Source organism: Pogona vitticeps, chromosome 12, assembly GCF_051106095.1.
Source record: "Pogona vitticeps strain Pit_001003342236 chromosome 12, PviZW2.1, whole genome shotgun sequence".
In the NCBI taxonomy this organism is placed as follows: Eukaryota; Metazoa; Chordata; class Lepidosauria; order Squamata; family Agamidae; genus Pogona; species Pogona vitticeps.
Genome location: NC_135794.1, coordinates 20910715 through 20927114, shown reverse-complemented (window position 1 = coordinate 20927114; position 16400 = coordinate 20910715). Strand labels below are relative to the sequence as shown.

Here is a 16400-nt window from a genome sequence, read left to right as displayed (position 1 = left end):
TCATAACAAGACAAACAATCCCAATTGACACTCACATAATTGATAAATGTGGAACAAAAGATAAAACACCTAGTAAAAAAATATAAATGGCGTCATATCAAAAATATTAAATAAAATAAAGGTGGAGAAAACAGGGCAGGTACATAAACCAAGGAGGGGGAGAAGCCCCATTGATCTGCAAGATTACTCTGGGGTAAGGCCATAAAAAGGCTTGTGAAAAGAGTAAGGTTTTAACTGGTCTCCTGAAACCGAGGGATGGGGGTTCATCGTACCTCAGGTGGGAGCGAGTTCCAAAGTGATGGAGCGACCACCGAGAAGACCCCGTTTCGAGTGGCAGATTTTCAGGTCCCCCTTGGGGTCGCCACCCACAGAATCCCGGGGTATGAGGCACAAGAGGTACTAAGAGCTTGTCCAAGGTCATACATGGCAAGACAAGTAATCCCATCGGCCACACAGATTCTAGGTGATCTCAGGAGGCACCGTGAAGATATGATTTCCAGACCCCCTGGCTCCACAGCCAGGGGCTCCTTCCCCCTGAAGTTCACCAGTTCTACGGTCTGTAGAGAGGCGTGCTAATGAGTCTGTGCACCATAGTGGCTTTGTGTTGGGACAAGATCGAACTTCAAGTCCTCACTGAGCGGTCAAACTTAACGTCTGGCTCAGTCACTCCCTTGCAGACTGACCTGCTTCCTGAGCTGCTAACAGGACAATGTGAACGGAGGGAGTTCCATCTGCTATTTTATGCCCGTTAGCAGAATAATATCCATGTTATATTAAAGACACTGGCTTGTCTAGTCTGCTACCATAGAATCACAGAACAGTGAAACTGGAAGGGGCTTATAAGGCCATGACGTCCAACTCACTGCTCAAGGAAGGAATCCAAATCAAAGGATATTTTTACATAGAGTGGTCTAACTTCCTCTTGAATGCCTCCAGCATTGCAACACTCACCAGCTTCCAAGGTCATTGGTTCCCTTGTCGTACTTCTCTAACAGTTAGGAAGTTTTTTCTCCTGATCTTCAGCCTAAATCTGGCTCCCTGTCACTTGAGCCCATGGTTGCGGGTCCTGCACTCTGGGCTGTTCGAGAGCAGATCCTGCCCCTCCTTTGTAGGATTACCTATCAAGTATCTGAAAAGTGTTATTCTATCTCCCCTCGGTCTTCTCTTCTTACCATCTACTCCAGGAGCAGGAGCCTTTTGCCCTAGAGACTATAATTCCTGCCATCTCTTACTGTTGACTTATCTAGATGGCGCAGACGGGCGTTGTAGGCCAAGCATCTGGAGGGTCAAGCCCAATTCAAGGAAAAAACAGAATCCACTCTTAATACATTCGTCCACTAAGTTGTATATCTCAACATGGGCATATTCACTCTGAATAACACCCTTTCCATCCCCCACCTCCAAGAAAACCCCCCAACACCCTCTTACCCTGCAATGTTTTGGATTGAGACGCTTTTGGAAAGGGACGGGTTATGCTGGGACCGTCTGCTATTGAACAAGGAGGTCATTGGGGTGCTCTCGTCGGGGGCCAGGATTGCAGAGCGAGGCCTTTCCTTGGCTTGAGAGGCTGCAAGAGAAGAGCAACAGGCATGAGGACCAAGCTCATCAGCACGCCACACGTGGGCCGATATCTTGGAACTTGACGGCGCATCAAGTTGTTATATGCTCAAAACAGAAGGCAAACCTAGAGAGTGGCTTTGGCTTGTGCGTATCTTCTCTTCATAGCAGTGTTCTGTATTTTTAAACCTTCAACAGGTAGCTCAAACTACCAGGCAGGGCAGACACACCAACCATCCTGCGGGTCCACCAATAACACAGACATTTTCGACCACTGCATGGTTAACCTTTCTTCCCCATATTTGGCGCTAACTGCGCTTGACGCATTGCTAAGCGGCAGAATATAGGAGGGAGAAATAAGTTAGACTTGATCTCTGAATTCTGTCCAGTGGCGGTGGTGGCTGTAGGGCTCTGCTTTTTGGGGGGTGGGGTGGGGGAACAGCTTAATTTTCCTGTGGCTCTCTCAGCTCTTGCAAGCGTCGGTGGGTTCCGAAGACCTGGAATCACCCCCCCCGCCCCGCACTCGACCAACGCCGCTTTTCAGAATCTCAAGGGTTTTGCCAAAATGAAAGGCAGAATCGGTTCGTGATTTCCCAACCAACACTACCTATTACTCAGTTGCTTAAAAGAAGTGCAAAGACTCAGCCACAACAACCCGGAAGTAATAAAAAGACAACTTCTGAGAAATTACAGCAAGGAAGAGAGAAGGCCAAAAAAAAGCTACTCACTCTTACTTCTCATAATTACTGTGGGCAAGGACGAGGTGTCGTGTGGTTGGAGACCTCCTTTCTGGAGCTGAAATAAAAGATTTAGAACGATGGATTTCACATTAGGAACATACATACACCTATCTTTGTCATATTTCTTACCCCCCTATCCTGACCCAGGTTTTCTCAGAATAAAAGCCATTCTAACTATTCAAAAGGTCCTGTGGTACAGCCCTCCACACAAGTGTAAAATCAGAGAACACATATGGGGAAGTGCTCCTGTTTTTCCTCCCTCCGTTTGGCTCTGGATCAAAACTTCCCTGTATGCGTACAAGGATTCGTAGCTTTTCATGTGTTGATTTTGACCTGAGGTGGGGTGTATGTGTGTTAAAATAGACCATCCCATCTGCATTTTGAGATCCCGTGGTCGTTGAGAAGGGTCTTGCTTTTCACATCTCTGGGTCCACCCTGTTCCTGTTCCGTACACAGCCAGTTGAAGGGAAGTTTCAGCAAAACAAGATACAGTGGTGCCTCGCTAGCGAAATCATTGTCTAGCGAAAAGCATTTCCCCACTGGAATGCATTGAAACCTGTTTAATACGTTCCAATGGGGAAGAATCGTCGTTGTCTAGCGAAGATTGGCCATAAGAAATCCGCTCTGCAAACCGCCGATCAGCTGTTTAAATCGCTGTCTTGTGAAGCTTAGGTCCCGAAAACACCCGTTTTGCGAGCACGGAGGGAGCTGTCAAAATCGTCGTCTAGCAAAAATCGGTTTGCGAAGCAGGGACCAAACATTGTCCAGCGAAATTCCCCCATAGGAATCACTGTTTTGCGAATCGCTATAGCGATCACAAAAAAGTCAATGTCTAGCAAAAAAAACCCTGTAATGCGGGGCAACTGTCTAGCAAGGCACCACTGTATTTGATTTCCCACTTACAACCACCCTACAAATTAAGACTTTAGGAAAGCCCTGCCATTAACAGCCTTAAATCGAGATAGGAACAAAGCAAAAGGCTGAATCAATTATTCTTAGGACTGTGGATCTCACAAGGATACAACCAAATGCATAAGCTGTCCAGAGTAAATAACCACAGATAAATGTAGTGATTTATTTTACAAACCATCCTTTCCTCCTCTCCAGAAAAGGAAAAGATGATGAAGAAAAAAACTCCTAGGGTCCATGGCACATCACAACAGCCTCAAAACACTCCCCACTGTCCCTTTGTGTTGCATTTTCCTATGCACGGAGGGAGGTAGTTCTGAAGCAGAGATCATCCACCATCTGTGGACACTTTACACAGGATTCCAACCCACAAAGGGAGGTTCTTCCTTAAGAGACGTGTCACCCTTTACATTAGGTGAGTGACAATTAAAAGTGGGTTCGGATGAAATTCTCCCTTCTTCCTATGAGCTTTCCACATGGATAATGAAATATATAGAAGACGACCACATTAGAATACACCTCAACAACTAGAACATCAAAACTCTTATTTAATGAAAAAGAGATTTGAAAGTGTGCAGACTTTTTAAAAGCATTGCAGTGATCTGTTAAAAGCTCTTTCCTCAACAGCCAATACAACTGCTGTAAGCATGTTGGCCTTTGCTTGTCATCAGCAGAACAACACGGTGGCCAGTCAAGTCTCCCTGGGCAGGGATTTCCATAACTTGCAGCCAGCTATTAAGAAAGGCATCTCTGGTGTCCCCACCAGATGTTCCTGGAAGGGTGTTGGGACCGAGACAGGAACTGACAGAAGGGAAAGGATAAGGCATCACATCTGATTTATCTGCATCAATGCGGAGCACTACGAGCCCATAAAAGCCCCACTGTCATTACCAGAATGAAATGAATGGAATGCCAATCTTCTCCTTTCCGTAGGCCAATGGTTCTCAACCTTGGGTCTCCAGAAGTTCTTGAACTACAACTCCCAGAAATCCTGGTCAGTGCCACTAGTGGTGAAGGCTTCTGGGAGTTTTAGTCCAAGAACACCTCGGGAATCTCTGCCATAGGTGAATTTTATGTTATTGATTTATTAATTTAATTTCTATCCCGCCCATCTAGACCGGTCTACTCTGGGCGGCTAACATACAATAATAATAAAATAACAAAATAAACAACAACAGGAATGTAGAAAATCCATGCATTTAGGGTTCTCATCCCAACAAAAGTCTAGCACCCCGGCACCAACTCACTGGAAATCTTATCCACCGGAATCTGGTCTAAAACGTGTTGTTTGTTTTTCCAGCAATCATTAGGTCTAGAAATGTATCTCAAGACAACACAGACTTGAGATGTTTGGTAAAGCCACTTTATCTCAAGAGCAGAGAGGTCTACATTCCAACCTCCCTGGAGCAATCACCAGGATACGATGTCAAGGCGGAAACACGCTTAACAGTATGTGTGCACCCCTGGTGCTCTGGGCGTGTAAATCTGTGTTCAAACAAAAAGAGAGGAATCTCTATACCTTCATTTTGACCTTGGCGCAAGCAGGCAGGCTCTCTCTACAGCTTTTATGGACCAGGACGCCACAGCCTAGATAGAAGGAAGGACAACAACAAGTATGAGCAACGTTTATGCTCACATAGGGTTTCCACTTTGTATTCTTCTTGAGCCATTCAAGTAGAGTTTAGTCGTTCTACCATCTTAGTTGCAAAGCACTTCATGATCCTCATCAGAAAAAAAATATTCTCAGCAAGATTTCTACTGGGAATTCTGTTCGAAAAATGCATTACTGTACTTCTGGGACAGAAAGAGAAAACTAAAGGAATTATGATCCAGCTGAGATACTATACATGGCAATGTAGTGATGACAGGAGAACCACCCTTCTTGCAGAAACCAAAGCAAGCAGCAAAGGGGGTACAAAAGAAAGCAAATATATTGATAATAACTAAAAGGTTAATTCTCCTTCTCATTCAGGTGTCTAGCTAAGAGGCACCCAATTAAGTCTTGGCAATTGACAGAATAACTGCAACCCCATCCCTTAAGGACTCTGAACCACACTATGCAGTGTTATCAGTGGGAAAAAATGTTTTACTGGATTCAACAGTTTTGACGAAAACACATTTTCACTCATTTTCTTTCTTACTAAGCTGGTTGCAAAGCTCAATCATTTGGGTATCTGGATGCGGAGCCAGTGGTTAGAGGAGTTTGATTCCCCCCTGTGAGTAGAGCCAGGGCGCCCCCAGTGGAAGGGAAGGGTAAAGCACTTCTGAGTAACCCTGGAAAGGGTTGCCGTAAGTCAAAATTGACTTGACAGCACACAGAATATTAGTATTTCTTTCTCACTGTAAGATTATGCTTCACCTTGGGAACCTGCACATTCAGGAGGCTTGCAAGATGTTTCGGTTGAATAAAGTTCACACCAAACAAGGTGTGCATGTTGGCACAACATGTGCATTGGAAGAAAATGCTGCACAAAACACACTTTGGCCAGCAGGACAAATTGCCTTTTTTTAAATAATAAAATGAGCAGATCAATGCTCATGTTAGAAAAAAAACATATATATATACATTTTAGTCTTTCAATATGATTTTTAAAATATTTTATATTATATTTTTATTTTTTATTTTTATTTAAAAAAAACAAGGATGGGAAGGAAAAAAAGGTGAGATGTTGGAAAACCCAAGTAAATCAAAACTAAGAAGCCAGCACATCCCTTTTCATTGTTAGTCTACGTGTCACCAAGTTGACTGACTTTTGGTGACCCATTCCAGGGTTTTCTAAGCAGAGAGTATTCAGAAGTGGTTTTCCATTCTCTTCCTCTAGGGCAGGGGTCCCCAACCTTGGGGCCTCCAGATGTTCTTGGACTTCAACTCCCAGAAATCCTGGCCAGCAGAGGTGGTGGTGAAGGCTTCTGGGAGTTCATAGTCCAAGAGCATCTGGAGGCCCAAGGTTGGCATTAGGGGACGTTCATCCTTCGCCACTATCCCAGCAAGACTCAGCAGGCAGAGTGGGGAATCGAACTCCCAACCTCTGGCTCCACAGCCAGGGACCTAACTCACTAAGCATCACACTTGGGTTTGGCATGAGTGGGTCATGTGAGAGGGAGCCACACCAATCCAGTGGCCTTGTAAGGGTGAACGCTTGGGAGAAGGCTTATCGGCACAAGCCTAGCTGGACAGTCGCCTAGGGTCTTCCAGTTCTGCTCTGAGCTTCTCTGAGAAAGAGAAAGGTTCAAAGACTTCTTCTAGGGAAACAGTTATTCAAACAGCACTTTTAAGGTAGAGCGACAGCTGCCCTAGGAGAAAGCTCGCCACTTGGTTCCTCATTATCACGATCAGAGTCAACACAGTTGGGCAACAGAGAAACCTCTCAAGAGATTAACCTTTAACATGAGCCTGTGTTTTCACCTGAGTCAACAGCAACAAACCGGCAAGTGCAGATTCTCCATCCAGGAATTTCCACCCCCGGAAGATAACAAAGGCTCAGTTTTGACTTTCTATACCTGATGTCAAGCACTAGGAGGGAAATACTGGATTGTGCCACAGTTTCTGACTCAGGCAAGCCTTCGCCCACCTGATCCCAGCTTTAGCGCAGAAGCCAGCCGGAAATTTTCCCCCTGAAGTCTCACCTGAACACAAGCTCATTTGCATCTTGAGATGACCTTAATGTCTCTACCGCAGGTCAGAAGATTTTAATGGGACTGCCCAAGGGGTCAACTGACCTTGATCTCAAGAATCAACCAGTGTTTTTTTAAACACAACACAGGATGTTAAAAATCTGTTTCAAACCCATCTTAAAACACTAGCTAATCAAAATTCAAGATGTTGCTACTGTTGCTTTTTTTTTTTCAATAGTGGCCCCTTGTCTATAAAACAACCTTTCCAGAGAGGTTTGCCTTCATCTCAAGTACAATCATTGGAGCAGAAGGTGAACACCTTTTTATTCTCATTTTCAAGAACTGGTTTTATATCTTTTAGATTTTGGCACTCTTTTATTTTGCTGCTGCTTTTTACTGATCTGTGGGCCTTCATTCTTTGCTGCTGTTTTATTGTAGTATTATTATGATTTGTTTTCATTTTCTGCTGTATATATTGTATGCAATTTCAGGTTTCTAATATATTGTACATCACTCAAAAATTTATTACTGGGCTGCCTAGAATTCCTATCTATCTATCTATCTATCTATCTATCTATCTATCTATCTATCTATCTATCTATCTATCTATCTATCTATCTGTCTGTCTGTCTGTCTGTCTGTCTGTCTGTCTGTCTGTCTGTCTGTCTGTCTGTCTGTCTGTCTGTCTGTCGTCCTTCCGTCCGTCTGTCCGAACACAGCAGCTACAATTTCATGATCTTTATGTTGTTGGAATAGTTCTTGTCTGCCTGACCATGTGAACGAATTAGCCCCTGTATCAACTGACGGAGCAGCACTCCCGCATCGGCAAGAAATAATTGAGCACACTGTGCTTAGGAAGGTCATTAACAAAGCTGAGCAGAATTTCAAGAAAGAAACAAAAATGATCTCAATGGAACGATAATGAACGCTTATGTAAGTTAACTTTAATGAAATCATTATAAATCTAATGCAGGGATCCTCTGGCGCAGCCCTGCAATGTTCTGTACTACCCGCACCTCCATTAAGATGCCCATCATCTTCTCATCTCTCCAGAATTCCTCTGGGCTCTGGCACAGGGTCATTGCATTAGATTTATCATCATTTCATTAAATGTAACTTAATTAAGTCTTCATTACTGTTCCAGTGATATGATCTTCATTTCCTTCTTATAATTTTGCTCAAGCTTTCTTCCTGTTGCTAGGCTCTTCTTATCCCTTCTTTTTCCAGCAAGTAGGAAAGGAGACAAAAGTTAGCAGCGGTCATCTCTTTGAGGCCCTGACATTTGCCGGGCCGGGCGAGTTGCTGACACCGGGCCTGTGTCAAGTAAGCCTTAATTAGCCATCAGTAAGATGTAATGATTAACAGTTCCAGCTAGGACTCGAAACAGATGGCGCGACCATAGCAAAATGTTATAGATAATATAAAGGATGCTGTAGGGCAGTGGTCCTCAACCTTGGGCTTCCAGATGTTCTGGGACTTCAACTCCCAGAAATCCTGGCCAGAAGGGGTGGTAGTGTAGGCTTTTGGGAGTTGTAGTTCAAGAACATCTGGAGGCCCAAAGTTGGGGACCACTGCCGTAGGTGAAAAGAGACTCATTTGCAACCTTAAGTTCCCTGGAAGAAAAGGCAGAGGCAGTCCATCCATGAATTACTATATTCTAGATCAGTGGTTCCCAACCTTGGGTCCCCAGATGTGCTTGGACTACAACTCCCAGAAACCCTGGCCAGCACAGCTAGTGGTGAAGGTTTCTGGGAGTTGCAATCCAAGAACATCTGGGGACCTAAAGTTGGGAATCCTTGTTCTACTGTAGATAATCACACAGGATGAATTCTGTCTTAACCATTTCAAAAGCGATCAACCCTCTTTTTGGGTTCCAAATGGTAACCTTCTCATACTCAGCATCTATGTTTCAACAGGTAGGGGAGAAACACTCCAGATGATCTGGAAAAGAACCCCAAGCGAAAGGAGCTGGCTCACCTGAGCAGGCAAAAGAGTCCTTGTTAAAAGGTTTCAGGCAGTGGTAGCAAGTGACCGGCCCCACGGTTGGGGTGGCGGCGAAGAAGTGTCCGTTTATGGACTTCTTGTCCTTTTCTTTATCTTTGGAATCTTTCTCCTTCTCTTTTATTTTCTCCTTGTCTTTCTCCTTTTCCTGAAAAAGAAGAGCAGGGAAGCGGGGAGGTGAGGAAACGAGAGGCACAAAAATCATGCCATGTTCTTTAAGGGGGAAGGGGACCTCTTGCCTGAAAAAGAGAGAGAGAGAATTCAGCCTGTACTGGAGCATCGTCGCCTGCAAGATCATGAGACTGGTTCATAGAATCACAGAATCGTCGTAGGGTTGGAAGGGACCTTGGAGGTCTTCTAGTCCAACCCAAGACAGGATACCTCATCCCATCCCGGATAGATGGTTCTCCAAACTTTTCTTGAAAACCTTCAGTAATGGGGCACCCCCCCCAACAGCGGGTGGTTGCGTGTGGGAAACAGCCTGCACATTAAACATCCATGTTTCAGTCTCACCTTCCATGCCCTCAAACGGCAAACTCACAAGCTGAAGTGTGCGTCACCCACGGTTGACACCTGCTATGATGCACGTCCATGTATGACTCAACCTCCCCGACCAAGGGTATCAGTATCTCCTACATTTATCTACTTAGCAATAACATGTTGAGTGGTGTAGAAGAAACGAAAGCTACAGCATCCCCAGCGCGCATAGAGGGTCTCCACTTCACCAAGCTTGCTGACAACACACAACCGCTGGCACTTCCCGACACAGAACCCGGGAACTTGTTCGGTATGGTCAAATCTACCACTGATACACATGAACACCTTTCCATCCATATCACCTATCTGCCAGGAGAGGAACAAGCCACTCAATGTTATAGATAATATAAAGCAGTGGTCCGCAACCTTGGGCCCCCAGATGTTCTTGGACTACAACTCCCAGAAGCCTTCACCACCACCTCTGCTGGCCAGGATTTCTGGGAGTTGAAGTCCAAGACCATCTGGAGGTGCAAGGTTGGGGACCACTGATATAAAGGATACTGCAGGGGAAGTATCCTTTATATTATCTATATAATATAAAGCGATTCTCATCAACTAGACACACCACAGCGAAGGATGATGGGAGCTGCAGGTTCCCAACATCATCTGGAGGTTGATAGGGTCCCTCTACCTGACCTAGCTTTCAGAAGCTCCGTCTTAAATACCAAAGCTCACCAGACCATCTGGTATAGACCCATTTGTTTTTGATATTTGACCCATTTGGAAGAAGACAATGAAAACTGTTCCTCTGCTTCCTCTTTATCTTCATCTTTAGGATGCTGAATCTTCTTGGGTGACCCCCTAAGCGTGTCTGTACGATGGTTCTCTTATAAGACGGTAAGAACACTTAGCAAACTTCTCAAGGTTTGCTTACTTTCGGTAAAGTGCTTCTTCCTTTTGCCTCTTGTCGTCTTTCTTTATTTCCCCAATTTGGTGATACGTTGTTCAGTTGAGTCATCCCGTTGGTGATCTCTCAGTAGCATCAGTTCTCATGTTTACCATTTTGGGACCAATTTTCTGCACTTCTACGCTTCCCTTCCCATGCGAACCATTTTAAAAACTGCAAAGCCTGGTGAAGACTTCTGGAGAACCCGAAAGCTTATACATTCTTGTGTAATTTTCGCTGAACTCAGTAAAACGAACGCTTTTCCTTTTGCTCCCAAGGGGATACTTTGGTTTTTCTTCTAACGCTTCGGATAGCTAGACCTCCCGCTGCCGATTTCGGCTTGCAACCCAAGAAGGCAACCGGCACTTTGGCAACGAGCAGAAATTTGCTTCCGCAATTTGCGTCATTCCATTTGTGCAAGCATAAACTGAAAACTAGATTATGGCCAGTATTTCTTGAGCCAGTGCCCTAAAATAATACCTGTGGGGTTGGCTGGGGGAGATGCCAGAAGACTGTGCCTGCTATTAATTCCACTGGTTGACAAGCTCAGCAGGGACACAGTTAACTGTAAACCAGTTGGAAGGCAGGCGAGGGGGGCGGAAGGAAAGAGAAAGGCCGGCTGGCCAGCCAACTTCTGCAATGTGCAGAAGGAAAAGCTCTGTGGCCTCTGGATGACACATGAAAAGGCTGGAAACAGGACACGTAAAACTGCGTCTCCGTCTCTCTTACTCAGCCCCAAGTGCTTCCAGAAGCATTGCGCATACCTACATCTCTGACTGTAACCCCTCCGGGCTGTCTTTATCAGCCACCTTTTCTGGCACTGCATTCCAGAGAGAAATGACGCCATAAATAAAGCAGTAGCAACCGGGCTGTCGAAAGGAGGAGCCGTCCTCAGCACATTCACTTGAGAAAAAGCCCCACAGCCCTGGGACGTACAGCGTATGTACACTATAAAATTGTGGCTAGATGATATTGCTTTAACAGCCATGGACCCATCTTACAGAATCCTGGGGTTTCTGGTAGGATTTCCAGTGCTCTCCCCTTGAACAACAACATGACAAAATACGAAGGGCCTTACCGATTACAAACCCCAGCACAGAACATAGCCATTGGTAAGCAAAACGGTATAAAACTGCTGTCAGTGTGTAGTGTAGACACACAAAACCACATTGGGATGCTTGACAAGTCTTGAGTTCCATATGTGATTCTTCTGAGCGGTGGGATCTTGAGTTTATTAAGACACAATTATTTGGAAGAACAGCCAAGGCTATCGTTTCTGCAAACGTGCTTTGACTCTGCAGCTCTGATCGTTGCCAACAACTGAAGAAAAATGTTCTCAGGCAAATGAGTCTCCGTCCGAAGCCTGTTCTGAAATTCACAATCCTCCCAAGGATGCTGAGGCAGAACTTCAACGGGGCAGAGGCCAGCCTGGAGCAGAACGTCTTTGTTTGAGAACTGCAAGACTGAAGCGTTTGACTTGCTGAAACCACGGAAACCTTCAGGAACAGACTTTTCTTTTAAAATAAAAAAAAGTAACACCAGTATTCCCAAGAATCAACAAGAATTGCTGATTTGCAAAAACAAGATTTGGTCAAAGGAAAATCGTCCGGGCCACAACAGTAATAGTTGTGATCTTCCCTGCAGCAATGCTAACCTTGATGCTCATAAACATACAGAAAAACTCCCGGCGTGGGCTTCTATGGGAGCATTTGAGGAACCGTATCCACCCACCAACACAGAAAGCAGTCCTTCTAGTATTTGAAGCCTTTTTAAGCCATATTCTCGCTGCAGTAAACATAAGCCAGGGATGCAGCTGTTATGTAGTCAAGTCACTGCTGACTTAGGAGGTCCTGTTATTATAGTCCCTCTCCAGGGCTTGCAAACGAAACACCCCTCTGCCTTTACCAAGTCTCTTACTGATCCCACCACTTCAAATTTCAGCCCCAAAGCTTGCGTAACTGGATGCTCCCCCATCCAAAAAGAAAAAAGAATAATAAAAAACCAATACACACTGCAAAGGTTAGCCCTTGTCTCAGAGATTCTAGTTTTCTTTAAGGGGAAACAGCTTTCATAGGGAGGGCCATTTCATCCCGGCCACCTCGCTCCCACAAATCTGGAGAGCTATAGCCTGGCCCGAGCAAGACCGGCTTGACTTCTCCAGCAACACCCTACTTGGATTTAACCTCTCTGAAACAAAGGTACTGTACCCAACATTAGTAAACAAGGGAAGCATAATGCTAAAATTCTTACAAGGCTATTGGAAGGATTGCTAAAACTCCTCTAAAAAGACTCTGTAAATGGGGCTAGACTGCCGAATTCTGCTTTCTGCTTCGGACAGTGCGGACAGAGAGGTTAAGAGCTACCCACATTCCCCAGGACGACTTAATTTCAATACCTCTGAAGACTTCCGCACAACACAAGCCTCCTCTCGCTGCCAGTATTTCATGCACCCACTCGCCCATCAAAACCACCTATTTTTGGTACTTCTTTGTGTCTTGACTGGTAGGGCCAAGGCAGCTACTAAGGTTCACAATTCTTAAGAAAGCATTCCCCTATTTAAGGGACTGCACACCCTGTTTTTTGTTTAAGGAGCACCCCTGGCTGAACTCATTAGAAGGAGAGCAGGCACAAGCTGCTTTCTCAGTTAAAAAAACAGGAAATGGAGATCAAGCACTTCAATGAAGGGGGGGAAAGCCTCAAAAAAGAACAGACTCGCATACCAATATTGAAACAAAACACAAAGTCTCATTTGAAGCATATAGAAAGTCACCCACTAGCAGGTCCAGGTGGGCAAGCAAGCCAGTTTGTGCCACAAGGGTCCGTTAGATGGACTGGGTTTGATTAGGCACTCAAGCAGTTGACCTTTCGGTTGACCCATCAATTCTCCAAGAGAGGAGGATCTCTTGATCCTCCCCTGGACCCCTGCCTTGTCCCCCGAATCACACGAGCCATCAGAGGTCAATGGGAGGAAAAAAGCATCTTACCTCTGCATGGAACCGTCCTATCAAGTTCACAGTTATTTGGGGTACGTTGGAAAACCGATGCCATTTTAGAGACATACTTCCCAGCTGCCACGCAGGAGACGGGGTGGCAAACACCTATCCATCCATGATGTTAGAAGGTGGAGAAGGAGGGGGTGGTGGAAAAGCCCTATCTTGTCGCTCTCGCTGAATCTGCTATCATCAAAGGGTGGTTGAGGGAAAGGAAGTCAGAAACGAGTTGAGCAAGAGAAAGACAGAGGGGAGGAGAGAAGGAAGGCTTGTTTCTTGCTCTTTTCCTCAAAGTGTTTTGTTTTTAACCCTTCTGGTGCCAGTGGTCTCACAGCTACCTCTTCCACTTATGGATTTTGAGGAAAGTTACAAAACTGGTATAGAAAGGAAGATGGGGCTAAAGATACAACACATGGAGCAAGAGCAAAACTCATATCTCTTATGGCTGGTAACAATACTTTTCACGGGCTGACCGCAAATCAGCAGACCCTGTCATAAACTTACGCATGTTGCTTGGGATTTATCCTTCCAGCTCCTAGCACAGAGCGATTTCCAAGAAAAAAAGAAAAACCCGTCACGTATTTATGGCAGTATAACTACCAGCAGTATTTAAAAGCAGGCAACAACAGACATCCTGTCCACTTCCTCTTTCAAGACTGGGTTGTGTTTTTTTAATTCTTAAACGAAGAAAAAAAGGGAAAGGGAAATAAACAGCGCACTCATGCACACGCTATAAACCCAAGAAAAATGATCTTGCTACAATTCAGGACGAAGAACATCTCTGTATGTATAATAAGTAAAATGATTCCTAAACAGTCGGAATAAAGGACTCTTACCTTACAAAAACTCAAACCTGACATCTACCAACGCTCCATCACTAGTTGTACATTAAATGTTGACAACGTATGAGTAAGCTGTATTTATTTGTTTAATGACATACAGCAGGGTGCTTGTTTGCCAACCTATAACCTTGTACGTTCCCTGGGTGGCTTACAGGAAATGTAAAAACAATGTGAACACAAAACAGAAGATAAAACTTCAACATCAAAAGGAACTGCTTGGGCTCCTTTTTCAGTAGAAAGGCAGGTTAAAAAAATGTTTTAAATAAATAATAAGCAAGTAAACCTGCAATAAAGCAAGACGCTAAACCCACAAGAGAAAGAAATGCAAGAAACAAAGCTAACGACAATTAATTCCCAGGAATTAAAACACACACACACAGACACACATTTTAAAATGGAGGGGGGAGAAATCTATAGAAGTTATTTACAAGGCTCTACATGCAAGCCCAGTTTTCTAGAAAATATATGCAAGCAGGAAATTCTCCCGTTAGACTCATCGCCGCTTGCATGGGGGAAGTCGGGGCTAAGTGGGAGGAGCCTCTCCTCTATTGCCCTGCAGACCATGTTGGGTTTCCAAACTGATTTGCGCTACGCTCGAACCATGACATCCATGTTAGTAATTCCAAGGTAGGCTCCTGGCTCCCCATTCCTGAAAAACTGCAGTTTGGAAGATGTTTCCTTCATATAACACAATGCAATACTCATGATCACGGATGCTCTATCAACCTCCAGGTGGTAGGGATTTGAACCTCCGCTCTCAATTTCAACAACAGCTTCTCCGTCTTCCTTGAACCATGTCATCTTGCCCAAATGATAAAGGATTTGTGCAAACGATGACACTTTGACTTGAAAAAGGTTTTATCATAAAAATAAAAACCTTCAAAGTCTATGCATTATTTCACCGGTGGTCAAACCAGTATGGGTAACCGGAAACAACTGACTGTGCAGCATTTTTACTTATTTCCTGGCATTTCGGAATATAAGCTGGAGAAATTCTGGCTGCTCAAATCAAGGGAGATGACAAACTAACTTGGATTTGAGAGAGTTTCCCCTGATTATAAAATGGAATATGTTATGCCCTGAACACTATTTTTGGGTGGAACAAATGAAGAGGTTTATCGATTTTTTTTATCAAAGATGCCACCTGTGAATGGGATAGGTAAAGCTGAGGCCTCTGGAGCAAATACCCTGTTTCCCTGAAAATAAGACCTAACATGAAAATAAGACCTAGTATGATTTTTCAGGATGCTCGTCATATAAGCCTTACTCCAAAAATAAGCCCCAATTAACTGAAACCCCCACCCTCCACCCTTGTGCAGCAACCCGAAGAAGATGACAGGACTGCATTTGAATAAATGTAGATTGTTGTACATGAAAAAAATAAAACATCCCCTGAAAATAAGACCTAATGTATATTTTGGAGCAAAAGTTAATATAAGACCCTGTCTTATTTTCGGGGAAACACAGTAGTTAACACATGCTTTGTAATTTTTGTTTTTTAACCTATCTGACTCTCTACAGACAGAGGAACTTCAGAACTCTCACAGAATCTTCACACTCCAGAGATACGCACCCACAAAGGGAAACAAGCTGCCTTTACACAACTTCTTGCTATGTCACAATCTTTAAAAAATCCAGCATTGCTTCACAGAAGCAGGATCTTTCAAGAAAGAGCACTTAAAAAGAAAAGGGCTCCCAATCCACAACTAATCCAAGCAAGGCTTGGAAACGTTTTAAAGACTGAAAGTCCTGGGGTCATGTGACCATTACAGACCGCCAAAAGTAACTTCTCCAAACTCTGCTTCTAAGCCCTTTGTGTTAAATAGTTTGACCTGTTAACAACTATTTTCTTTACAAACCTGCTCTCCGTTCAGAGAACATTATCACCTGTAGATTGTGAACAATGACTGGCATAATAAAACAGAGAAAATAATGAAAATGTGAAAAAAGGGGGAGTCTGAGATACTAAATTTTATTTATATGAAAGACAGTTCATTTTCTATTGCTGACTTTTGCAATCCAAAGTGATTATCAATAATACTAGGTAAAATGTTATACCTATAATTCAGTGGTGAATAAAATGTCAGATATATTTTTGACTACCATCTGATTACTTTAATGTCTCAGAGGGATGTGATATCGCTTGCAGCCTCTGTGCTGCAAGGTCAGAAGATTAGCCATCATAAGATCAAATCCACGCGACGGAGTGAGCGCCCATCGCTTGTCCCAGCTCCTGCCAACCTAGCAGTTCGTAAGCATGTAAAGATGTGAGTAGATAAATAGGTACCACCTTGGTGGGAAGGTTGCAGCGTTCCGTGTCTAG

The 16400-nt window shown here is 44.2% G+C and overlaps 1 protein-coding gene across 11 annotated transcripts in view; it reads right to left on the bottom strand.

Moving 5' to 3' along the window:
* The window catches only part of AKAP13 (A-kinase anchoring protein 13), a 211561-nt gene that overhangs the window by 21061 nt on the left and 174100 nt on the right, over positions 1-16400 (bottom strand). For 9 of the 11 annotated variants that reach the window (XM_072981791.2, XM_072981794.2, XM_072981798.2 and 6 more), the window contains 4 exons: positions 8799-8970; positions 4726-4793; positions 2286-2352; positions 1429-1567 (listed from right to left, as the gene is read on the bottom strand). In XM_072981791.2, the coding sequence (XP_072837892.2) occupies positions 1429-1567; positions 2286-2352; positions 4726-4793; positions 8799-8970 (446 nt within the window). The remainder of the gene's footprint in view (positions 1-1428; positions 1568-2285; positions 2353-4725; positions 4794-8798; positions 8971-16400) is intronic. The other 2 variants (XM_072981795.2, XM_078381163.1) reach the window with 1 other exon arrangement.